Consider the following 26,613-nt stretch of genomic DNA (forward strand, 5'->3'; position numbering starts at 1 on the left):
CCTAAAATAAGAATCGAAAATTAATTATCTGTTATGTCATTTGACGAATACGTAGATATTTTTGACTTGTCGCTATACACAACATAGGTAATTAAGCGGTGCGGTTGTGATGTGGTTTATATTGACAATAAAATTGAAGTGAACGTGAACTATATACAAACTATATTTTACTTAATATAATATATATATATATAAATAAAATATATTAATAAACATGAAAGATCGTCAATCAGATTTGTGTTCAAAATATATAAAAATCTTTATTGTTGTTTCTTGTTACTGGTAAGTTTACTATTTTATTTTTAAAACATATAGTTTCTTTATCTTTAATAATATAACACAATTCTTCGTGTCTTCCATACATAGATATTTGAATTTTAAATATGATAAACTATGTAAGTGTTGTTATCTATTATCAATAGATTGATAATCGAAAATAATTGTCGGTTTATATTTATTTTTGAGTATAAAATGATAATTTGGTAGTATCTAAATATATTTATACATTTTCTTGCAATTACAGGATAGTATCAATAGCAACAGTATTTGTCAATAAAAGTCTGTTAAGCAGTCAATCTGTAAATTTGGAAGCTCCATTGTTTATAACATGGTTTCAATGTGTAGTTTCATTCACAATATGTTTCACATTGAGCAAAACAGGAGGTATTCCTGGTATATTCAATTTTCCAATAGGTACTCCATGGTCTAAAGATATTGTTGGAAAAGTAAGTGGAATCACAGCCCTATAAAAACTTTAAAAAATAAGAAAACAAAAGACCAAAAAATTTATTCATACATGTATTTGCAGGTTATTCCATTATCTATAATGTTTACATTGATGATAGCAACAAATAATCTCTGCTTGAAATATGTTGGAGTATCATTTTACTATATAGGAAGATCTCTGACAACAGTATTTAATGTAATATTTAGTTGGATTTTATTGAGGCAAGTTACATCACACAGATGTGTACTTTGTTGTGGTTTCATCATATTTGGATTCTACCTCGGTGTGGATCAGGAGCACTTACTTGGTAATTAATTTTTTTTAAACCTCATAAGATTGACAAAAAGTTTATAAAGTATCCAAGCTACCCTAACTGATTGTTTTATTACTAGATTACATGCCAAAATCTTAATACAATTTCATTTATGGTATATACTGTTTTAAACTCCATTTGAGCATAATACTTATGCTTATTAATTAAAGGTGTATTTTTTAATTTGTTAGTTAAATATATCAAAAATGTCCCAGCCATGAGTGTTAAGCTTTGAAATTATTACTATAACAAGATTACAAATCAACTGATAAGCTTTAAAATGCTTAAAATATGGTCAGTTAAAAGTATTTTAATTGGTGATATATTGGTAACTGATCTGTATATGTTATTTTTGTGATATCTTTTGTTTTATGTTTATTATAAATGATTTATTAAATCAATTAAATTTTCAATTTCAGGTTCATTTTCATTGATTGGAACAATATATGGAGTTGTGGGCTCTCTTATGTTGTCACTTTACTCCATTTACACGAAAAAAATCCTTCCAATTGTTAATCAAGAAGTATGGCTATTATCATATTATAATAATGCATACTCAATTATATTATTTTTACCACTAATAGTTTTAAATGGAGAAGTAGATGTATTGTTGAATTATAATAATTTTAATAGCACTTACTTCTGGATACAAATGGTTATTGGTGGTTTCTGTGGATTTGCTATTGGCTATGTTACATCAATGCAAATTAAGGTAAGACATATTAAGATAAAGAAATAAGCAATCATTCTTCAGGCTGACTACTTGCCAACAGCATAGAAGATATTTTAGTATACAAGTGTGTGTACACTATTTATTTATTTTTGTGCCATCTTCTAATATGAAGATAAGTGAAAATTTGAGATTAAATTGTTAATTTATATGTATATTTTAATTTTGTTAGTGTTTAAAATTGACAAATACATTTAACAAATAATATTACATTTAAATTCGACCATTCAATATAGAAGCATAATGGTTCAAATAAATGCTGTAAAAAAACTGCCTCTAGTTTATGGAAGTGAGGCACATTAAGCTTAGAGGCTAGGGAAGATATATTTTTTAATATTTTTTAATATTTAAATTATTTTGTTACAGTTATTCTATGTAGCCTCTTTAAATTATATTGTAACAGTTATTCCATGTAGCTCTGTTGATACCTATTGTACTTACTTAACATTGGGTAAAAGATGGATGATGATGCTAACCTTTATCACAGTTTTGATAGTTTGCTAGTTTTAAATCAGGCAGTTGCCATGTTGCCTGAGAGGAAATGCACGGCCAATCAGGAAAAGATACACAAAGATATGTTACAATAAAATCTGTCAAAAAAGTTTCAACTCAATTTGATTAATGTATGAACATTGTTATAAGTGTTGAAAGAAAATCTCGTAAGGGAAACTGCAATTGGCGGTTGGTATTCTCTTATTGTATTGTATTAATTGCATCGAATCAGTGTGGTAAATGCCTCTAAACTGTCTTCTTAAGTGGATGTTTTCGAGATGTAAAATATTTATAAGACCTTGGTAATTTAAGCTTATTCCATATATGTTTTTCTTCTAGGTCACATCACCCTTAACTCATAATATATCGGGAACAGCGAAGGCATGTGCTCAAACAGTGATAGCGACTCAGTGGTATAATGAAAGCAAGAATTGTCTCTGGTGGACGTCAAACATCATAGTTTTGGCGAGTAGTGCATTGTATGCAAGGTTTAAGCAAGTTGAAATGGAGAAAAATTCTAGAAAACTCATTCCTGAAGAAGAAAAGAGCTTAATGTAATTGGATAAATTATGATGTTAGTAAAAATATAACGAATTTAACTATAGACATTAATTTATTATATTTATATATTAATTAATTATAGACATACCAAAGTCAAAATTAAATTAAATATATTGTTATAATACAAATTACTTTAAGTATAATTAAATATATTATAGTATTAGTCATAAAAATGTAATATACATATACCGATCGATCCTGCACAAATGTTGTAGAGTTATTCTTGTTTAATTGTTTTCCGAACATTGTTATCGACCAACAAAGGCGGATCTGTTCGCACCATCGTCCTTTTATCGTATTCAAGAAAATATAAATGTTATCAAAAATTACTTAAAAAGGTAGAGTATTATATACAATTCGTATTTATTATTAAATAACTTTTTTATTATTGACGCAATAAAATACTGGCCTTTAAAATATTAATACATTCCTTTTGAAAATTATTTAGATACGTATATTTATTTATTTTTTACTTTAAAAAACGCCATTTCAATATATTGTATATAGAAACATTATATGTGAAGTAAACACATTTGTGTATAATTTTCGTACGGTTGCTAACACTTTTCATACTGTTTTTCACTTTTCATAGTTTTATGTCCAAAGTATTATAAATATTATATTTAATAGGAACCGTAGCCTTAATCTTGAATCGTAGGTCCTCACCTTATTTATTTTACGGCAGGGTAGGGTAGGTTAGTTAAAGTATCTTATATCGCCTATACGTGAACAGAACAGTTAAAATTGAAAACATGAAAAGGAATCGTTTTCATTCTTATGTATTGTAAAGGTATGATGTTTATTTATATATTATTTCTGTATTAAGTTACTCATAGAAATGGGAACACCATCATTTTTGCCCTTAGATTATGTAAAGCTTTATCCAACTTAAACATGCATTTTCTTTGCATTTAGGCGTTCACTAAACTATGCAAAATAACTATTGGATGTTACAAAAAGAAATAAAGTGAAAAATTTTATCTTTTATAGATAAGTCCAAATAATAATTTTAAATTATATATAGTATAATAATATGACACCTAAAGCTTCATTTTAATGTAAAGATACATATCAAAAATAAATTATAGATATTAAAGCTAAGTATATGCTTCGAAGATAAAGTGCTTTTAAAAATACGTTTAGGATATGTATATGATATATATATTATATACATCATCATCATATCATATTAGTATTGGCTACGAAGAACAGATAGAGATCGTTACTTGGCTATTTACTAATTATATCTACTTAGTTTTTATAATATTATTTTATATATATATATATATTAATTTAATATTATATTTAAAAAAAAAAACTCAGTTGGAGTTATTTATTGCCTATGTTAGTTGCCCCGACCCCGTGTATAATTTTTGGTAGGAATTTGTGTTAATAAATGTTGTAAATTAATAATAATTGACTTCAATTAGTTTTCTCCTAAACAAGATTGTACAAATTTGCACGCTCGATTTTAATTATATAGCCTAACGATGCAAAACTTTTCATTATTTTTCTTTTTGACTATTTTTTTCATTTAAATTTTTACGCGATTTGAAGCGATCAGACTAAGCATCATTTGTATTATGATGTTTCCTCTCCTAAAAAGTCTAGAAAGTAGTGAATCCCTCCATCTGTTGAAGAAAATCAATATCTTTTAAAATTAGTTGAATTAGTTGTTTTTATAAACTGTTAAGCATATGTTACACCCACTTTATCTATTATATATTTATAACTCTCAGTAAAGAATCACAAATTCATATCAGTCATGTCTTTCTGCCCTTATTGTAAGTCCACTTGTGTTCTTAATAGTTTAGATAATTTTATCCTAACATTTTCATATTTATGTATGTTATATACATTGTTCGATTCGTCGTCATCCACAGTGTGGTCGTAAAGTTCGACTCCGTACACCTTGTTCCAATTCCTAGAAAATGTTGTGTGATTAAACGATATCCATTCCGTGTATCGGTATCTTTTCGTCCGTATACTGTAACCCATAATTCTGATATCCTTCAAACGTGGCTTGTCTGAGTTGTTCACAGTATGTTCAGAAGGTCGTGGGTATTGAGATATAGCAAAGTTTGTTGATTCATGTTTGTTTGGTTTATTACTCATTAAAGGTACCAAACTTTTACCATCCAAACATTGATTTGATTTATAATATTTGCAACTATTGAGAGGATCTAATCCCGCAAGTTCGAGTAAAGTTGGGAATATATCAACTAGTTCAACTGGTGTCGAAATAGATTTTGGTGGTTTATTTGGAATTTTAAATAATAAAGGCACCTTTAAAGCCACGTCAAAATTGCTATACTTTGCCCAGAGACCATTTTCTCCCAATGACCAACCTGTAAATATTTTTTTAAATCGATTATGTTATTTTTTATAAAATTGGTTAGCAAATGTGCCACCTGCCGGTAAGTGGTAACCACTGGCCATAGACATTGGGACCGCAAGAAATTTAAACCATTCCTAACATCGCAAATGCAACACCAATTTTAGAAATAGGAACTAAGGTGTTAAGTATCTTGTGCCTGTAGTTACACTGGCTCACTCAACCTTCATACTACTCCTTGGCGGTACAATATATGATGAGTGGGTGGTAGCTACCCAGAAGGGTTTACTCAAAGCCCTACAACTAAAAGTTATGAGTATTAACAAAATTTAATTGTGAGTATAATCAGTGGCGAACTAAGCCCGTCAGAGGCCCGGGGCGGAAAAGCTGAATGAGGCCCCAATTAAAATATATATATATTTACAAGCTTTTTATTCAGTTTACATTTGTATGATAAATAAGAATTTCAAAAAAGTCTTATAAGTTTGCGAAAATATTAGTACTTACTAATAAACTATTAAATATCAACGTAATAATATTTAATATATTTTAAATGAGGCCAATTTATTTTTATAGGTAAAAAGAATGTAGTGAATGTAAATATAGGCAGGCGTACAAGTGATTTGATCTTGATGAAATTATGTAGGTACTAAGGACATTTTTAAAGTCTTGTTTAGGATTTGATCAGGAATGCGGATGCATTTGGGTCCCCCCAAGACTGGAGGCCCGGGGCGAGCCGCCCCTTCTGCCCCCCTGTTAGTCCGCCACTGAGTACAATACTTTACTGTGTTGTTTAGTAATTAACGGACACGCAGTGAGTATCGATTATGTGGAAATACTTTTAATTCATTTTTAGTTACCATGATCACTCGTTAAGGCTACGATAGTGTTACTTAGATCAATATGTCTCATTAGTTTTCCTATTAAATCATCAACATAAAGTGATGCTGCGAAGTAATTTTGTCTGATTTTCAGTGTCCATTTAGGAGGCATCGTTCCAAAGGGAAAAGAAATGTTTAGACTCCTTATATCGTCTCTATGACGAACGTCAGTCCACGGGTGCCAAGCAACGATTGGCATATTTTTTGGTATGTCTGGCATAAGAGGTGGCTGCACTTCGCCAATAGGTACTTTTTCTAAAATAAAATAAATCAATAAACAACACGAAAAAATCGCTTATACACGTTTGTGAAATAAAAAACATACTTAGATATTTGTGGGGATATTTCAAAGGAATATGAGGCTTATGAAATCCAACCGCCAATAAATAAGGTTTACTCGAGTTCCTTGTTTTTATTAAGTCTATGGCGTAATTGATAGTTTCCATATCAGGTAAAACACCATCGGGTTGCATATTAACAGAAATAGGACATAAAAGGTCTTTTTGTAGCTCATTAGTCTGTTTGTTTTTACAAACTGCAACGTCTTTGTATTTCTCCGATGGTGGATGGTAGGGTTTTTCATTCCAACTGTATGGAAAGTCGTCAGTAAAATTGGAACTGATACCTGGGTGAAAAATTTTACCAACTGAAAATGAATCATATCCATTTTCCTTAAACAGCTGGGGAAATGTAGAATAATTGCCGACGGTGTCACGCCAGTAACTATAAAAGTCATACAAATGCAGTATATCTGGTCTGCGACCTGTTAATATAGAATTTCTACTTGGTGCGCACAATGATTGCTGGAATAAATCAAAATTAAAACCTTATTAATATTTTAATAAAAACTAACGTGTCTTTAAAATATAGTGAACATTAAAAAATAAAATACCTGAGCAAAAGCGTTACGAAAAACGATGCTTTTTACCGCCAATCTTTGAATATTAGGCAACAAAATATTTTTATCCGTCAGATGTCGCATGTCGTCGATGAGAATTATCAGTACATTTCTTTTTAAGTGAGTTTTCATTCCAAAATCATGTGATAATACATTATTAAGTCCAATACAAAATATATATACAAACAAAGACATGTTCATAATTTTTGTTAGTTGTTGTTTCTTGGGTAAAGTGAACAAAATCTAAAACTGGACTTAGTTGCACCAAGAAGTTTCTATTATGATTTATGCAATGACAGTTTAATCATAATCACAACTCTTCACAGATAGTAAATAAAATTGAGACAAAACTCAAACAAAAAAAAACATATTTTAATACGTATGATATGTTAAAATATAATTTTATTCAATAATAATATTGCATGCAGTACCTTTTTGTTGTAGAATATATTGTAGTGGCAATATTGAATTATCGAATGACATTGAATACTTGTGTAAGTGTGCTATAAATACACTAATGTTTTATGTTTTGACTATCAATTGGTATACTGCGCACACAGTCACAATTTATCGTTCGATTTCTATTTCTTCTTGATTTCTTTATATATTTTACACACACATGTAACTAAACCAGTAGATGTTCATTGTGCGTGTAATTGTCATTCAAAAGTTCAAAACATCTGTTGTATGTTGTTGTGTTTCGTATTTTAATTATATTTTTATTTTCGAATCATAAATTTACTAAAAAGCATTTTGTAAAACGAATTAAAACGAGTGTTTGAGTGAGTGCTACTTTAATTTTTTAAATCGTTGTGACGTCATTGTTTTCGACTGCCAGTAAAAACGACGCAATTGCACCATTTTCAGATATGGAATTAAAATGAGAATTATTTTTATAATTCAGGTAAGTTTTGTATTTTATATACGTAGAAATAGTAACTAACAATCCAATCTTACGAATAAGGCTATTTATTTTAGTTTTTAAAGGTTCGACTTGCATCGATTTCCTTTGTCCTCGGTCCCTAAGGTTTGCACACAAATTATTGTGTATTGAGCATTCAGCATACGCCTAGTCGCCTACATACGTGCATAGCAAATCTATTACAACATGAACAGCTGTCTCAATATCTTTGCGAAATGAATTCAAAATATGAAAATGACTGTAATGACATTGTTTATTTTCTTAAATTATGTAATCAATACAAATTTGACAGTGTTTTGTTTTTGTTATATTATGTAATAAATGGATAATTTATTTATTTACTTGGGCGGTAATGATTCTAATTTTGAAAATAGAAGAGATTCTTGTGTTGTTTATTGTTATTTTGACACAACTACATTTTACACAACTACCTTTTTAATTCTATAATAATATAATTTTGGACTACCTATATATATGAATGTCTATCAAAGTTATAGCAGTAATTAAAAGTGTATAAAAGTGTATTCCAAGTTAAGTACTATATTATAAATAACTAATATTTTTATTTTAGTCTATTATCCTTGTACTTTGATATTTGATGTTGTAAATGCTAGTGTGATTATAATCAGATTGTATTTTTTTTTATTTCTTCAATAACTATGGATATGAAAATTCATATATATAATTAATGCATATGCAAATGAATAAAAGTATTGTTTATTACTCACATTATTTTTCCTTTGACTGTTAACAGAAAAAAAGGGTTTGTTTTTAAGTTCTTATCTCACAAATTAGTTGTTTACATTTATTTATCTTTAACTTGATATAGATACTGATAAAAACAACAAATATAATAGATAATGATTTTCACGTGTAGACTACATTTACAATGTTTTATAGGAAATTACATAAATACTTATATATATAATTATACTTAAATATATACATAAATACATAATAATATAAATTGATGTGACATAAATATATAATTTCTATTAAATATAATTGATGCAAAGAAAAATTAGGTACTACAGTCATGTTAAATTTGTTTGTGAAATTTTTTTTTAGAAGTCAATTTTAAAAAAACATGTCAGCGGAGTCGCCGCGGCACGCTCGCTCTGGCGGGCCGCTAACCGTGCCCTCGCAGCCTCCGAGTGACCGTAGCATCATCGATGCAGTCTCCGGCTTCATTAATGACGTTACACTTTCTTCTTCATCCACTGTTGATCCTAAGGACGTTATACAGTGGGCAAGGTAATTAATTAATTTACCATGTTTTTGATTACTTAAAAACCTTTTTTTATATATATTTTATTTTATAAACACAGGTTCGAAACAGCAGATATAAATGAGCCTACACCCGAAGGAGACAGTGACAATGATGTGCCACCGTTACTCTTAATTCTTGGCTATGGGTCTGGGGTACAAGTATGGCTGATACCTCCCACTGGGGAGGCTCAAGAGGTTTTGTCATGGAGGCAAGGCACAGTGAGGGTGCTCCGTATACTGCCCACTCCGCAGCACGGCGACTGCTTCGCGTCGAAACGGCCCCTTATTGCATTATGTGACTCCGCTAGCCCGGGACCTGCGTTTTGCTCCTTGAGCTTCATATCTATAAGAGGAGGAGAGCAGGTATGTTGATATTCTAACCGTGTATGTAAAAACAATTAATTTTATAAATTAAATATTAATGTGTACTTAGCACATCAACCAATCGACTTTCATATAATGACATGTACTTAATTATGTATAACTTCAACAGGTGAAGAGCATAAAATTCAAAAACCCCATACTAGATGTGCTGGCCAACAAGCGTTCCGTTGTGGTGTCGTTCTCGGAGCGCTTCGCGGTATTCGACGCGGCGACGCTGGAGGACCGGCTGGCCGTGACCACGTGTTACCCGTGCCCGTGCCCGCTAGGCGGCACCGCACCCAACAACCCTCTGGCTCTGGGCGACCGCTGGTTGGCCTACGCCGACAAGAAGCTCAACCCTTCCAAGCGCAGCAGTGGGGGATGTGAAAGTAAGTTTTGAGTTGTATTTTTTATTTATAGTTTTTCACATACATACATCAATTTCAAGTAAGTTGTTATCCTAAAAAATAAAATTATTTTTTGTAATAATATTTGTTCATATGTATGACAGTAGCAAAAAAAAAAGTAAACAAACCTTTTACATACAATTTAATTATATTAAACTACATTTATAAATATTAAAAAATATTTCGATAATGTACAGCACTCATTTACAATATAATACAATTCAGTTAATGAATACACATTAATGTCACTTTGTTAACAAATTTCTAGACTACATTTATATCTTGGTCATCTTAAAAAATTATTAATTCTTAATTAGCCAATTAAGTAAGCACATTAACCATTTAAATTTAATGATAATTTAAGTTGATAGATAAGTAAAATTCATAAAACATTCTCTGTCCATTTCCTTCTCTTCAAATTGAAATTTATTAAACAAAAATTCTGACTGACTATTATAAATTAAACCTATGTTCCAAATTTCAGCTTTCTAGACTAAGTCTTTTTGGCTGTGCGTAGATAGTCAGTCAGGACAAATGATTAAATAATATTCACTAAATAGAATGAATTATTTATTATGATGAAGTTCCAACTTCGTGAGATTTTCTAGTTTAGTAATAAACATGATGACATTAAATTTTTATGTACATGTAAACTGATTAGTGTTTTTTTTTCTTTGTATGTGAAATTATTTTATGAACTTATTAACAGTAATAAACAGCATCAGCATTTATACAATTGGTTGTATAAACTAGTTGAAGGATATTGTCGTTATAACATTGACTCGGTTATATTGGTAAACTGACCTTTCTTGACAAGTGTAATATACTAATTAAAACCCGAGATAGATCAGACGAGATTTCTTGGTGTGTGTGATCGATGTATCAAGTCGTTTGATATAGAATCATATATCATCATAATCAGCAATAAGAAGTATATTTATTACTTCTTATTTCAAATATTGGGCATCGTCCTAAGCGTTAAATATTTTTTCGTCTTTATTCGAAAAACTTTAGTCAAATCCGTTCAATGCTCGTGTTGATGTCGTTTATTTGTTTCGATGTGGTCAGTCGAGCGTTCAATGATATGACAAGACGAGATTTATTCGTGGACCTGCACGTTTTAATGTTGTTAACTCACTCGTTACCTGCATTATTTTTTTTTCGTTACATATGTACAGAATAAATTAAATTTTGTCTCATTTTTAACAACCGCCTTACCTGCAATAATTATTCATGATTAAACGACTACAATTTTGCACCGTAGTGTTTTTGTTTTTCTGGTCTGGTATTTTAACATTTAAAGGTTAAATTGTTCAAAACGTTGAATAAATTGTGATAAAATTGCAATTTAATTCCGAAATCTTGATTTGACTGTCCCTTATGTATTGTACATGCAATAACTTGTAACGAGATTTATTATTTAAAATTAAATTAATAATGGTTGGCCTATTTAATATTATAGAAGTTAAAGTTTCAATTTCAAAGAAATTACATAATATTTTGCATAGAGATATCTCATGATCAAGTATTTATGTGTATCTTCACCCATACACATTGGCATTGCAAGAAATATAAACCATCGACAAAGAACGCACTGCGAACGATTGGAGGCAAGATGTTCACTTGTCCACTCGTATTTCAAACTGAAACAAAGAAATGCAGATTATTTATTGTTGTTTGGAACGGATCTGAACGAATTGAATTGAATAAGTCATATCCTTATACTTTCCGATTTTAATACTTATGTTAAAAACTGTTTCAAGCGTCAATAATAAACGTTTTAATCATACGAACACTTTGAGAGACAGTACGCTACGTAATTGCTATGACGCCTATAGTCTGTTGTTCCAGAAAGTGTTATAATATATTAAATAATCAATACAGACATTGTTGCATAGTACAATATATCTTTTTTCGTATCGTTTTTTTGTAGAATAATTAAAGATAATATATAAAAACTGTATCGTTGTCATATTTTATAATAATAATAATTATATAAGCTGCTTGCTTTTTGGACACTTGCACGAGAATCACTTATATATATGGTATGTTATATTTCTCATGAACGCGAATTGAACCTGCGATTGTTAAAGCGAGACTGTCAGATACGGCGATCATATCACAAAAAATTGATAATATTTATTAAATTAATCGTTGCATTTATTTGTTTGTATTTCACAGAAAATATATTTATACAAACGCGTTGCCTTTGTCTTTATCCATTGTGTCTAGAGGCTAATAGCTTCGTATGACCTTAAACTGATTGCATTGCGGTGCATTTTTTGTTACAATGCAATACACTTAATTAACTTCGACGTTTTATAACGTATTAATAAAATATAAATATTAAAAATGTTATATTACTACTGGGAACATGTAACTAAGAATATTATGTTATATTGTATAATTATGTATTATATTGTCTTTGTATTGTGTTGTATATTATGTACTATTGTCTTTGTATTGTAATTTTTATTAGGAAATTTCTTTTTTCTCTCATTATTTCGCTGTCTTTTTAAAGCTAACTATAGCATATTTCATATATCCCTAAGCCTTAAGCATTCATTCATTGACTCGAGAAGACGCCCACCACTGTTTCGAATTATTGGCGTGCATTTAGCAAGAGTGACGCTCGTGCTTACAAGACGTCATAGTGTGGGTGAGACGATTAAAAGTTAAGGCAGAAAAAACAAATAGTTATTTTATTAAAATTCGTATATGACATGTATTTGCCTACATCGTGTCGTCTATAATATTGACAGGTTTTCAACAAATTTTATAACTGAGTTATTATTGTTTCATCCACATTATGAATCTGTGGTAGCTTGTTGATTAAATTTCTTTCCAAATCCTTTCTTTCGACACGTGTAGAACCACTTAATTGAAATGAAATCGTCTCAACAGTTTATTAGGGCTCTGTGGAGCCTTGTTTGTTGAAAAGTTATTATAGTTGATAATTTATTTAAAATCTCTTTAGTTTGCATAATATGTTAAACAGTAAACGTCATATCCAGGTGAAGGTGTGACAAGCTACACGGCGACAGTTCTGCACGCCGCCAAATCTCTGAGCAAGGGCCTGCGTGGGCTCGGCGAGAGCGTGGCGCACAGCCTGGCCGGCGGGCGCAGCACGTCGCAGTCGCCGTCGCCGCCGCACGCAGACCTGCAGCAGCCGGGCGTCGTCACTATACTGGATATCGAGGTGCCCGCTCTGTGCTTAACTTTACATTATTGGGTGCTAGCTGCTCCGCGCGATACACGAGCTCGTGGGCCGTAGCTACCAGCTTATTTTAAAATAAAACTTCTCTTTAGATTTACTATATTCACTATTATTAGGTATTTACATGTATTAAAGCTTTTTTTACATCTTTTTTTATTAAAAAAAAGTTACTAGTTTTGTCATAAAACTTATACAGCATATTTTGATATATGAAAAAAAAAAATTACACGATCTCTTATTCTGGTGATAATAGAACACTAGGTAACTGCTATTGATTCGTGTCGGAAGTGCGACGGCAGCTCATTGCGATTATTTGAATATTGGTTTGAAATTTAAGAAGGCCATATGTTGTTGTTGGATAAAAATAAAATAATCCACCAAATAATCATAATAAGAGTATCGAAATCCCTCAGCCACAGATAGATCATACATCAGCCTAAATCATAATAGTTAAGTCGAGTAATAATTCTAACTTAATTAACGTTTATGTCAGTACTTCTATTCTTATTATATTCTGTCTATTTTTAAGTTTGTCTGGAAGAAATTTCCATTGACTTAACTTAATTTCAGTAAATTAAGTGTGTATTATTATAATTATGTATTTTTTTATTGTTTTTTACAATAAAAGAGTGTTAATTTCTGTCTATACGGAGAAGGTTTTAATATTTATACCAATGATTCAGGGCAACGAAGATGAAGATAGCCAAGACTGCGAGGATCCCTGCGACCCCATCGTTGCTCACTTCATAGCTCATTCGGAAGCCATAATAGCACTGAAGTTTGATCCGAGTGGCATGCTGTTGGTGACCGCCGACCGTCGCGGGCACGACTTCCACGTGTTCCGTATCAATCCCCATCCGTGTGGACCCAGTCTTGCGTCTGTGCACCATTTATATATTTTGCACAGGGGTGACACAACGGCTAAAGTGCAGGTCAGTATTTAAGCGAAAAAAAAATTTAAGATTTCTTTTCCTAAAAATGATAACTTGAAAATTATATTAGCGATTAATAAGAAAATAAGAGATTTAATGTTATACGTATCGTCTTTAACTTAGGACATAGCGATATCGGGCGACTCCCGCTGGGCGGCGGTGTCCACCCTGCGCGGCACCACGCACGTGTTCGCCGTGAGCCCGTACGGCGGCGCGTGCGGCGTGCGCACACACACACAGCCGCGCGTCGTCAACCGCCTGTCGCGCTTCCACCGCTCCGCCGGCCTGCCCATACACGCCGCGCCCTGCGCGCACAGCCCGGTGAGCGCCCCCGGCACGCCTCACGTGCGCACACACACACATCAAATTATCGAGTTTGAATGTAATGTAATAATAAGTGGGCAGGCAATATAAAGCGACGTCTGTCTCTCAGGTGTGCGAGGGTTCCGGCCCGGGAGCTTGGTTCCCCAACCCGCGCCTGCCTCCCTACCCGCTGCCGTATACCAGCACTCCGCTTGCTCAGCTGCGACCCACACACAACCTGCCCACACACACCATCACACGTACCAGCTCCGGTGAGTGGTCTCTAATTCAATAAATATAATAGTTATGGTTTGATCGTTATAATCAGATTAAACAAAAAGGACCATAAGATTTAATCAATTTTGTGAGCCATAAAAACCCTAATTAATTAGACTCGCTTTTGATACACATAATAAAACTGTAACAGTTATTTATTAATACTAACAGACTACATTTTTGTATCTGTGTTATAAAATATTTCTACAAAGGATGTTGAATTGAAAATACATTTTTTGAAGGAGTTTGTATTTCAGTCTATTAATTAAAACAAAAAAAATGTTTACTATTTTTTATTATTACTAGCAAGAAAAGTGTGTGCCATATATGAAATCATTTGGTGAAGTTAATTAAATTTAATATAAAAAAATCTTATTTCTGAATTTATTGAAATATTGGTTTCACAAATATATAACTTTGTGTTCGTGTGTAAACATAAATATACTTTCATTGGTCGGGCCCGTTTAAACCTGGTCGCTCGCAATCCACAACATTAAGGCCGGCCATTGGAGTGATTGTGCGCGTCCGTCGCAGGTCGCCAGCGGCTGTCGTCGCTGTCGGAGGAGAGCGGCGCGGCGCCGCTGCTGGCGCGCGCGTGCTTCGGCGTGAGCGGCGCCGCGGGCCGCGCCGCGTCCGTGCCGCTCTACCTCGTGGCGGCCAGCGGCGCGCTGCTGCACCTCGCGCTGCACCCCCGCCCCGCGCGTGGTGAGTCCATTCCGACACTTACCGATTCCTTCAGTATCAGAATATGTAACTTGAATTTGAAATATAGCAGTAATCTTTAAATGTGAGTTACTTTAATCAGGTGTCCCGAAAGAGAAGATATGCGATGAGTCTCCCATTGAATTGGAAGTGGAGCCGGTGGCTCAGTGGCCGCTGCAACGACCACCCGCCGCCGCCGACTTGTTAGCGCCTTTGCCGCCTTCTAACCCTCTTCTACAACCATTGAGCTGTCGGGTAAGGATGTAGCTCTGAATTCAAAGTTTTCATATACATTAATAAATATTACTCGATAACGCACTTCAATAGTATTCTAAAATTAAGTGAACCTACATAAATAATAACGTATGAGGTAATGAATATTAATGTTGCGTTCTTTGCCTTCAGAGATGCGCGGACATGTGCATGAGCGAGGAGGAGCGCTGGCTGTCGCAAGTGGAGATCGTGACGCACGCGGGCCCGCACCGCCGCCTGTGGATGGGGCCTCAGTTCGTTTTCAAAACTTACAACAGCACTGGGTAAGTATTTTTAAAGTTATATGTACTCATTTTTTACCTATAACTATTCTATATCTATACCTTCTTTAGCTCTAAAATAAATGGGCGTAACGTCATTTCCTAATCTACGAAATTTGAAGTCCCTATGTTCGCTATGTGGCTGTAACTTTGCCACCATCGAGAAAAGTAAAGTAATAAATGCCAGCTATTGAGATTTAAAATAAACGACAGACGAACAATCAATGAGAATTTGATGTGTCGCTCAGGTCGAACTCGTCGCTGTCGGAGGCGGAGGCGGTGGAGGTGGACACGAGCGCGGCGCGCGGCGCGGCGCGCTCCAACCCCGTCAACATGCCCGGCGTGCGGCCCGTCGTGCCCGTGCTCATCGACTCCGGCTCCGCCAGTCAGTACCTCCCCGCCTATATGTGTCGAGTAGGGCCGGACGCTCGCGCCCGCAGGGTAATGACGCCTTAGTGATGCTCTACGCTCGTATCGATCGACTATTTACAGTTAAAGTCAAATCGGGAAAATATTAAATAGATGCCTTTTTATGATGTCATTAGCTATCGGTCACCATTATATTGATGAACAGATAACTTATGTAATATGAACACATTTATCGATAGCTCGCGGACCGCACGATCGTCTATGGTATCCATGTTTTATTACCTTGTGGGCAGCGAGATATAAACACAACTATAGTTACTGCGCACGCATCTCGCTATGAGTCGTCCTTACCCTAAAGTCGAGTAAGTAAGCTTTAGCTGTAGCGTCACGTCGTGCGCGAGGATACAGTCGTCGCTGCGCACGCGGCGTGTTGACTTGGTCTTAATTTAGTCTCAAGTGAGTATACCACGGTGGCTCGCTGCGTCGTGTTAGTACACTTCAGTGTGACTGTACTGTTTCTGTCTGAGTAATGCATAAAACTTGTACGAGTTATCAGTTAAATACTCCCGGGAGAATGTCTTAGTTTATTAAACATTGCTACAAATATTTAAAGTATGTTTCGTGATTATAGAAAAAAAAAATCAGATATATTATTGCCGTTGCTTTAAAATAATATGCATCTTTAAAGTAAACTGACTGTTTTTGGTTTTAGTCCTAAGATATATAGTGAATGAAGTTAGCTATTAATTAGTAATGCTTGTTCAGTTCACTGCTTTCTAAAGTCTACTATTCGTTTAACGAATAGTTTAAATACTTTATTTTATTTGAAATCTAAATATTGTCATTTAAATTGAAATATAAACGTTATTAAAATTAGCAATGTATGTTTGTAGGTTCACTCGAACACTCCCCTTCCGATAGTTTTCGTCGCAAGTCCCTTTTAGCGGAAACCGGGCGCACTACTTCCGTTTGCGATGTCCAGCTCAAAGAAGATCTCGCAGAGGCTATGAAAGAGGACCATGGTATGTAAATGTTGTCATTTCCTTGCATGAATGTTTTTATCTGAAGTTTATAATCGAAATCGTTTTATTGGTTGGTGACGGGATTTTTCAAAATAAAATATCGTTTGAGTTCAGGTAAGTATAATACATAAATAAGTTTCATCAATTCATAACGTTCCGTAATTTTTTAATGTTATAACAACTGCTTAAAATATAATAAAACGCGCTAATGAATCTGACGGATTTTTCTTGCGTATCCGTCTGCCACGTCATCACATCACATTTGTGAAAAAATGGTGTAGTGCACAAGAGTGAAGCATCGCAAGTGGAGAGGTGACCGAAGAACGCTTAATTAACATTCGAATCGAGAGGACGCGTCCCCACCGGCACGCGTCCTCTCCCCGGCACGGCCAGCTCTATACCGAAGCCAAAGGCGCCCGGCGACACCCCCTCTTGGCTTTCGAATTAACTCGTCCACTACATCGCTTATTTCTAAATCCGTAGACTAACGTGGTCGCCTTCGGTTTGGTATAGGGCTGCCGCGAGAGGGGCGCTCGGAGTCGCTTGCGGGGGGAGGTGCCGTGGAGCGCGCCGTGGCGCCGCAGGGCACGGTGGTGGCGCCGCCCCGCACGCCGCGCGCGCCGCCGCTGGACGCCGACGCGCACACGCGCTGTAACGACGACGAGGCCGCGTTCCGCCCCGTGCTGCGCGCGCCCGCGCCGCTGCCGCTCGCGACCCACCTCGCCGCGCGCCCGCTGCCGCGCTCCACCACCATCCCCGTGCAGACCGTGTCGCCGCGCGAGCTGTCCCCCGACGACGAGCCCTTGCCGCTCAACACGGACGTCGTCATCCCGGCACAGTTGACCGTCTCCCTCGGCCGCGACTCCTACGACGAGGTCCCGGTGACCAGCGAACCGGAGCCGAACGCCGTCGAATCGGATAGACCTAATTTAGACTTTAAGGAAATACTTGTAAATAGAGATCTTGAGTGTGGAGGGAATGTGAAGTGTGATAGTGCGTGTGATAGTGCCTCGGCTGCTGTCGAGACGGAGAGAAAGGATAAAAATAAATCACTGCCAAAACCGAGTCGACCGTCGGATGATATTCAGCCGGCGGCTCGACCTAGAGTTAAGAAATCTCCCCCCACCAAATCGGTTAATGTTAAAGATAACGATAGTGCCGCTAGTGAAATTAGTCTTAAGAATAAAATATTGGATGATATTAAATCGGCGGGAAGTTTAGAAGATAGAGATATTGATTTGCCTAAAAAAGAAAAAGAACCTCTGAAACTTAATCAGAAACCTATAGAACTTTCTATGTCAAAAGATATTAAACCACGTAAAGACATGAAAGATCCGAAACCAATAAACGAAAGTATTAAACATTATGCTGCTGATGAGAAAGAAAAGTTAAATTTTTCTGCAATAACTAAAAATACTAGCAAAGAATCGTCTAAACATACAATTCTTGATTCGGATGTTAATGAGATAAAGACAGAGGAACAAGCTTGGGATATGCTTTTAAGTGAGCCGGATAAGAAAGGGGCTTCAAGCAAAGACAGACCACGTTTAGCAAGCGACAGTAAAATAGATGAAGTAAAAGCGAAATCAAAGCGAAGTCGTAAAGTGAAGAAGACTGAAGAACAACTAGCTAAGGAAGACGAGGATAGTTTTATTGAAATACATGCGATCGAAGACAAACAACAGATAGCAAGTGATGATTTAGTCTCAATTTCTGCGCCTATGGAAGACGTTGAATTATCTTATTCATCAAAGCTCAGGAAGCAAAGGTCATCCAAAAGCCGAACTCCTGAAAGAAAAGATAATTTTGAAGAAATTAAATCAATTGAAAATCAATTTGAGAAAGATGCTCCTCTTGCCATTGCTAGCAAAAACAGAAGCAGTGAAAGTACCGACGACTTAGTATCTGATACTACACTTTGCCTGCACTCAGTTTCTAATAGTAAAACAAAAGAAATTGTTAAGGATTCTAAAAACAAGGAAATATTGTTACCAGAAAAGATACAAGTTAGTGAACCCAAACCCGGTACATCACTGTCTACAGAGTCATCAAAATCCGTCAAAAGCAAGTCATCTTCACCAAAACTAGACGGTCGTAAAAAAGAAAAAAATGAAAATGAAGAAAAAGAAGTTTATGTGATTAACACAACTGAAGATGATTTTCCTGAAATTCAAATAACCAGAGCAAATAAATCGAATAAGAAATCTCCTCAACTATCAGAAAAGAAAAGTCATGATATCGAAAAGGTTGAAAAACCCATAAAGTCATGGAGTTCTATAGCTGCTTCTAAAACTACACGAAAGATCGAAGAAGTTAAAATTAATCTGGAATGTGTGGAAAAAGATTATGCGAAGGATGAAGCAACGATTTTAGAACAAAATAAAAAATCAGAAGTATCATTACAAGAGAAGTTGATCGAGCTGTGTAAACGAACGGATATAATGGTAGCAGAATGTGATGCACCTTCTGAACTTAATTTTGTTGAAGAACACCATGCAGTTTCTCATGATCTACCTCCTTTAGAAACCTTGGATTTTGGCTTAGATAATTTTAAACTCGAAGTAATGCAAGATAGTCTTCTAGAAGTTAATGATCCGAAAATAACTAGCCCTATATGCAAAATCAATATAGACGATATATTGTCATCCATTAAAGAAACCACGACTAGAGCTATTGAATCTAGTTCATTTAACTTAATAGATATAGAAAAAGTCCCCATTCGAAAAGAGAAAGGATTCAGTGTTGTTGAAAGCGACAAGATAACTTCACAGGAAGTTAAGTTAGAAGATGAAGCGAAGATAGATAAAGATGACCTAGAAAAATCGTCTGACGATGACATCGCCTCTCCCGTATTATCTACTGATAGCGACAAAGAGGAAAAGAAAAATTTCGAAGCTTCTTATGCTAGTTTGCAAATGACAAAGCAATCTAAGTCTAAAAAGGCACGTAGAAAGAAGAAATAATTCGAAAAGTGTTCATAATTTGAGCTTCATTATTAAAATAGGCTATGTTTATAAAGTTATTAGATGAATTTTTCACAGCAGTTGTGATTGTAGTTAAGCAAAGCAAATTTGAAGTGGATAAGCACAGATAAAATACAAAAAAAAAATCTTTACGTGATTATGAAATGTGTGGTGTACATTACTGATAGTTCTTGCATTAAGTCGCTTCTTTATTATTGTCAAGAATTAGCGGTGTGATGTAACCATTCTATGAATAAAAAATTAAAATAAAAAATAAAAAAATGTAGGAAAAATTATAAAAAATCTTATCGAAAAGATATCTTTTTAAGATGAATTTATTTATTTTAAACATGAAAAGGTTGTAGAATAATATTATAAAATTTCAATAACTCACTTTGACATGGGCTTAAAACGTTGTTTTAAATAAATTCGTCTTATAAAGAAATCGACTTTATTAACTTCAGTTCAGTGCTCTTTTAGTACTTATTTTGATTAATTTATTTAGATAATTTAGTTTTAGTCAAATCTTTTTCTTCGTGGAGCGGTGCGTTCTCACTGAAACATCGAGGCCAGTAAAGACAAAAGTTACGCTACTTAGCAATTAATTGCTGTCCATGTTTTTTTATGCTCATAGAATCTCTAGAGTATGTAACGATATCCACTATTGGGACAATATATTCACGATACGTATTCGTCATCTTTTATTGTAGTTATTATTTATAAAGTATAATAGAGGTTCTTAAATAATGGTGCAGGCACACTAATAAGTGAAGTAAACTCCTCACACCGGCTGCTCACACTTGCCGAGACAGTTACTGAGCGAGTAAGCAACTGAGTACAACTCCTTAAACTCATGGAGTGAGTGTACAGAGCCGGGGAGCCGTCATTAAAATTAATTTATAGTTAGCTTAGCAAAAATATTTTTTTATTCTTACAATTCCTTCCAGCAATTTTCGGAAGTATGTTAAACACGATAAATCTAATTTCTTTCAGAATATCTGCAATACCTGCAGTATTATTATCAAATGTTGGGTCGAGAGTTCCGAACGACTAAGTCGATTATTTGGGTATATAATACCGTATTACTTTTGCTGTCTAGATGTACAAATTTTTTGTATAATAGTTCGCAACTAGTATTATTTAATATGTTTTTATTCATATATTTGATATTATGTTGAATCATGACAAATATTTATTTTTCTATGTAATTTTGTTGACGACAAGTACATGTGTACCTATTTTTGGGTAGTTTTTTACTACTAGAACACATTTAGGTGCATTGTATATATTTATTTTATTTTAATTGATATAGTTAAATTTATATTATTATTTTATTTATATAAAAAAAATATATGAATGACCAAAAATAGTGAAATTTGTAACATATTTTTTGTGGTAACCAGGTGCACTTTTTATAATTGTTTAAAAAACATATCATAGGCACTGTACACCGAGTTTAATACTATTTTTAGTTTTTAGTATTTTAGATCTACGGCTTATACCTCATCATGTCAATCTCGTTGTACAGAAAATAAATCCGTATAAAATCAAAAACCAATTTTCGAAGAAATCCTAGTTTAAAAATATAAAAATAATTTTACAAACTATAATTTATTTCGGATTTTGTGTACTTATAAGATAAATAAATTCTTACACATTTTATATAATAATAATGTACAATATAAAACACCATGACTCATATGGGTATTTAGTTTAAAGTATTAAAGTCTAAATGTGACAGTGAAATTATTAACATATTATAAAGCTTCTAAGTTTCCCAACTAATATCTAATTAAATACACTATAAGGAAAAAAAAAATATGATAAATGGTCTCATGGAATTTAGTAGAATATTATAAAATAGTTACAATAATAAGAAACATAATATTAATGTCCTTATTACAATCAAGGTCATTAAATAATCATTATTTTGCTGACCCTTATAATTAATCTTTAAACAATATGATCGTCATCATACCTTATTATGCGTTTAGGTTTTTGCGTTATGATGAGTCAGAAAATACTAACTATTTCACATTAAAAAAACCGTTAATAAAATAAAATACAATAGAATGTTTTAAATCAATTTGTACTAAATGTGTTTATTAATATTCATTAGTAATTCTGTTAAAAAATAGCTTAATATTTGATATTTTAACTGACTTCAAAAAATACAGATAATATATATATCCGTCTTAATACCTTAATGGTTTAACTTCTTGATATAATTCTTGAAATATTTGAAAGAATGTTTTAGTAAATACCGGGTGAGTAAAATTATCCATTCAATTTACAATCCCATCTCTACTGTAAGTGCAAAAGGTTCTATATAAAAGTATTATTTTCAGTTATAATCTTAATTTATGTAATATTAAAAATCATTTCTTTTTCTGTTTTTATGGTAAATATTTTTTTGTGTAATATAACTTTTGGAACCATTAAAATCATACATATATATATGTATGATATAAATAATATAAACTTATACCTGTTTTTTTAAATTTGGAATTAGTTTTCGTATATTATAAGATCTATTGCACTTACAGTAGTGCAATTTTATATACAACATTGTATATCATAGTGGATTGTCCCTCGTTTATTACGTACATGTAAACAAAACTAGAGGAGTTCCAATTTTGAAGTCGATTCCTTAATTTATTTAAATTGTGATATAGACAATTTTTTTTTTTTCGTTTATTAATGTTTTTCGCTTCTCAAGTACACGAAATATTTCGCTTGTAAGTGTTAATGTAACATTACTAAAACAACTACCACATCGTTATAAAATGAAAGACAGTCCAATCGATAAATAAAATAATAAAAAAAAGATTTTAAAATCACCGCTTAAGATTATTATTAATTAGAAATTTTTGAGAATTATTAATCATAAAAATTAAGATTTATTTTTGAAATTTTACAATAACGTTTTAAGTCGAAATTTATTGTTCTTGAAATATTTTATCTCCATAATGTAATGCATTCGGAATTCTGATATAGAAAAAATTTACATGTAATTTTTAGATTTGGCAGCACTGTAACTGTATGTTGATAATGTTATGGAGTGTTTAAAGATATTTAGATAAATTAAAAACAATATTTCAACAACCAACGTTGCCGTTTTATTTACCACTAGCCGTGTTTGGTGTTACCCGCCTTAAATTTGTATTATTCCATATTAATGGAAGCAAGACTACGTTTTCTCTTCTAGGGTAATTTCAAAAAGTCCTGAAAATATTGTTAGTGCCTAATATAGCGGTTCACAAATAACTTAAAGATTTTATAACTATTGATAGAGTGTACCGATTTTGATAAATTAAAGATTACATGGTACCTTGGAATATTCCCTCCATCTGATAATGATTACATCTGTAGTTGTGAGGATTACCTCAGACTACACACAAGCATTAGAAAATATTCGTAGCTTTGTTAGTTATTTTAGACCCTTGTGAATGTTTTAATATTAAACCCTAAAGAAATAAGGAATTTTTTTTTTTGCTGATTATTGTAAAATGTTATGTCAAAATGTTTTTGCAAACGTTAGATGTTATCTAATAGCAATGTTTGATTACTTGTTCGATAAGACACAAACACCAAATGCAACTTTAAAAGTAATAAAGTTAAATTTTGATTGTATTGTATGGAAAATTTAAGCAAAAATTCATTACAAATTCCAGGAATAGCAGGGAGATTTGAAGCGGAGCCAGAAGAACTCAGCTCGAGCAGCTTTAGCTCGGCCTCTCGCGCCTCCCTCGACCCGCCCTCCTCGCCCACCCCGAGCTGCAGCGGCGACAACCTCATGCACTTCCCGGGGGACTCTAGCAGCTCCCTCTGAGGATTTGTTAACATTTGCTGCCTCTTCGGAACCCAGTTGCACCGTACCGCGTGAAGTGTTAAGGTAGGAGCCACAGTCAATAAGAATCGAAGTTAAGATCTGGTTTTACGTTACAGACGTTTGTCTATGATTTGTGGTGACTTAAGTGATGAGATATAGGTTTTGTTAGTGTCAGACGTATAGATGTTGGCGGCAGCAAAATGTTTAAATAATTTATGGGGGTTGAGTTTATAAACAATTTCGCATCGGTCTCAGTAGTTTTATAGTTATATGGACGTGGACATTATATTACTAGTTTATATAAACGATTACATTTGTCGTTATTTATCTCAAGTTAGTTATAAAAAAGATAAAATAATTGATGACAATTGATACCCTAATATCAAGCTATATTAAAGTACATAATTCTGAAATTGACTGATCACAAATTTAGATCCATTGAGAATTAAAAAAAAACGTAATCTGTGCAGTACATATATTTAAAAAAATTATGGATATCAGTGAAAATAACATTGAATGTATCTTAAAAAATAGTTTTTAAGTAATATCGATTAATCAAATAGTACAATAAGATTAGAACAGTTATTTTTATACGGCGAATAGTTGGCTAAGATTTTCTACTTATTTGCTCTTTAATGTGGCTAAGACTAGTGAAGGAGAAGGAATATCTCTGTAATCTATATGTGTGCTTTCTTCTCATGGATATAAATCGTAATATTTTTAAGCGTATTATAAAGCTGCGGTTACACAATATGAAAATTGTCTCACGGCGACCGTGTGGTAGCTGAATTCTATATACTTTAACAACATTTAAATTCCTCTGAATCACCTAACCGTGCGAGCTGCCATGGTCACTGCGCGGCCGAAATACGGAACTTTGTACTGACTGGAACCCATGAGGCGAAAATTTGGGCTGCTCGACAACCACGGCGTCCGCACGAAAATTTTCTCATCGTGTAACCGCCGCCTAATAAACATGTACTTTCAAATTTGATATAATAGTGACAGTAAAATAGTTAAAGTACGTTTAATGAGATATATAAATAATGCCGTATGTTTTTAATCGTCTTAATTGTTTCTCAATATGAATTAAGTATTTGATAATAATTATATTAATAAATTACTTAGTGATACATTGCGATTTAGTATATTTTATACATTTGTAATCGACACTAATCGTTTTAACTTGTGGCACTTATAATACATAAATAAATATTACAATAGCAGGGCCGGACCGTGAGTTTAGGGGGCCCTGGGCTAATACTACTTAGGGGCCCCACTTAAGATACACCTGAACGTAGACTTGAATTAAATTAATTGAATGGGTTTGATTAATTGCAGGATTCGCAAACCATACGATTTGTTTAATTTAATAAAACGATGGATTATTTCGCATTATGGTCTATTTTTGACTTTGACGGCCCCTTGAATCCACGGGGCCCTGGGCTGAAACCCAAAAAGCCATACGATAGATCCGGCCCTGTACAATTGGCAGTGACCATAAGACACACGGCTTCAATATAATCAATGTTTTTTTGAGTGTTAGATACGCGCATTTTATTTACCGTAACTGTGATACGTTTAGATTTAGTTTTAATATGGATCCGTTTATTTTTATATGGTTTATTTGACGCTGTACTTTCAGTTATTATCCGTGTATTGGTTTATCAAACATTCCGTATGAAAGAGACATTTTATTATCAGTTAATATGCAATTATAAAACAATTTGATCCCCCTATGTCTTCCTGAATTCCATGTTTTAAGTGTTAAACTAAATTAAGTCATTATTTATTTATTGGACGCTAGATTTGTAACTGAGAATGAGAGATGAAGAAAAAATATTTTTGCATTCAGATAATCTTAAATAACCACCGATGGGAAGTAAGAGGTTCCCATAAATATCGCCAAATCGGATAAATTACATAAAAAAATATATTAAGGTATTTTAAGATACATTGATACATAATTATTTGTAGCTATTTTGGATGAGTTAGTCTTTTTATATAAGGTATTTAAAAAAACTTTTACAGCGTTAAAATATATTGTAATGTAAAATGTATGGAAAGAAGTGACAAGGTTTGATATTTAAATAATGTGTCGAAATTTACAGTTATAATGTAATGGCTCTCAAAGTTGCCATTATTATAAATTATTAAATATATTCGGAGTAATAAATTAATTATAATAAAAAGTTATTAAAATAAATTGTTTTGCATTTTACTAGTCTTGGTATTTTTCTTTTATTTCGAACGAGTACATCGTTTTTTCGATTTGAGCATTTTTAATTAAAATTAATTAATTATAATATCATTAAAAACTATTCCGGTTTATCTTACGTTATTTTCGACGAAGATTGCTATTGTATTGGGAATACTTTTTGACAGTCGTAAGGGTCGAATCGTCTTTGAAAAACATGTCAACCATTTCTCGATAAATAAAGTGAGAAAAATCGGTATAGTTATTAATAAAATGAACACTTTCGACTCATTTAGTATTATCATGTTGTACTATACAATGTAATAATCTGTTTGTATTTAATAAGTTCTTGCTATTTGTGTGAAAAAA

General features: G+C 33.3%; 3 protein-coding genes across 4 annotated transcripts; 2 read left to right on the plus strand and 1 right to left on the minus strand.

Moving 5' to 3' along the window:
* The first annotated feature begins 132 nt into the window (after positions 1-132).
* On the plus strand, positions 133-3,174 carry Nac (neuronally altered carbohydrate). The gene is made up of 5 exons (XM_064217707.1): positions 133-282; positions 524-725; positions 809-1,034; positions 1,460-1,752; positions 2,602-3,174. Exons 1-5 carry the CDS (start codon positions 215-217, stop codon positions 2,818-2,820), a joined length of 1,008 nt encoding a protein of 335 aa, XP_064073777.1. The 5' UTR covers positions 133-214; the 3' UTR covers positions 2,821-3,174.
* A 1,427-nt stretch (positions 3,175-4,601) lies between these two features.
* LOC113397570 (iduronate 2-sulfatase) lies at positions 4,602-7,165 on the minus strand. Its single transcript, XM_026635984.2, has 4 exons — positions 6,932-7,165; positions 6,365-6,842; positions 6,019-6,294; positions 4,602-5,171 (listed from the first exon to the last, which is right to left on the minus strand). The coding sequence occupies exons 1-4, from the start codon at positions 7,136-7,138 to the stop codon at positions 4,603-4,605; spliced, it is 1,530 nt and encodes a 509-aa protein (XP_026491769.2). The 5' UTR covers positions 7,139-7,165; the 3' UTR covers position 4,602.
* A 327-nt stretch (positions 7,166-7,492) lies between these two features.
* Positions 7,493-23,320, plus strand: Rudhira (rudhira). Of its 2 annotated transcripts, XM_064218935.1 has the most exons (15): positions 7,493-7,719; positions 7,805-7,841; positions 8,928-9,113; positions 9,188-9,491; positions 9,622-9,880; positions 12,913-13,097; positions 13,799-14,047; positions 14,171-14,368; positions 14,481-14,622; positions 15,161-15,331; positions 15,432-15,583; positions 15,734-15,864; positions 16,110-16,246; positions 17,124-17,252; positions 17,766-23,320. In XM_064218935.1, exons 3-15 carry the CDS (start codon positions 8,947-8,949, stop codon positions 20,213-20,215), a joined length of 4,674 nt encoding a protein of 1,557 aa, XP_064075005.1. In that variant the 5' UTR covers positions 7,493-7,719; positions 7,805-7,841; positions 8,928-8,946; the 3' UTR covers positions 20,216-23,320. The 2 variants fall into 2 exon arrangements, with proteins under 2 accessions (XP_064075005.1, XP_026491766.2); XM_026635981.2 differs by having other exon boundaries at positions 7,493-7,841.
* Positions 23,321-26,613: the final 3,293 nt, after the last annotated feature.

The sequence above is a fragment of the Vanessa tameamea genome, chromosome 3 (assembly GCF_037043105.1).
Source record: "Vanessa tameamea isolate UH-Manoa-2023 chromosome 3, ilVanTame1 primary haplotype, whole genome shotgun sequence".
NCBI classification, from domain to species: domain Eukaryota; kingdom Metazoa; phylum Arthropoda; class Insecta; order Lepidoptera; family Nymphalidae; genus Vanessa; species Vanessa tameamea.

Coding starts and splice junctions, on each gene's coding strand:
- Nac (XM_064217707.1), top strand. CDS start 215: ATGAAAGATCGTCAATCAGATTTGTGTTCAAAATATATAAAAATCTTT. Junction 726..808: donor CTAAAGATATTGTTGGAAAA/GTAAGTGGAATC, acceptor ATGTATTTGCAG/GTTATTCCATTATCTATAAT. Junction 1,753..2,601: donor TTACATCAATGCAAATTAAG/GTAAGACATATT, acceptor TTTTTCTTCTAG/GTCACATCACCCTTAACTCA.
- LOC113397570 (XM_026635984.2), bottom strand. CDS start 7,138: ATGAACATGTCTTTGTTTGTATATATATTTTGTATTGGACTTAATAAT. Junction 6,295..6,364: donor ATATCCCCACAAATATCTAA/GTATGTTTTTTA, acceptor ATTTTATTTTAG/AAAAAGTACCTATTGGCGAA. Junction 5,172..6,018: donor AGCCTTAACGAGTGATCATG/GTAACTAAAAAT, acceptor AAATATTTACAG/GTTGGTCATTGGGAGAAAAT.
- Rudhira (XM_026635981.2), top strand. CDS start 8,947: ATGTCAGCGGAGTCGCCGCGGCACGCTCGCTCTGGCGGGCCGCTAACC. Junction 9,881..12,912: donor CAGCAGTGGGGGATGTGAAA/GTAAGTTTTGAG, acceptor CGTCATATCCAG/GTGAAGGTGTGACAAGCTAC. Junction 15,584..15,733: donor TACAACCATTGAGCTGTCGG/GTAAGGATGTAG, acceptor CTTTGCCTTCAG/AGATGCGCGGACATGTGCAT.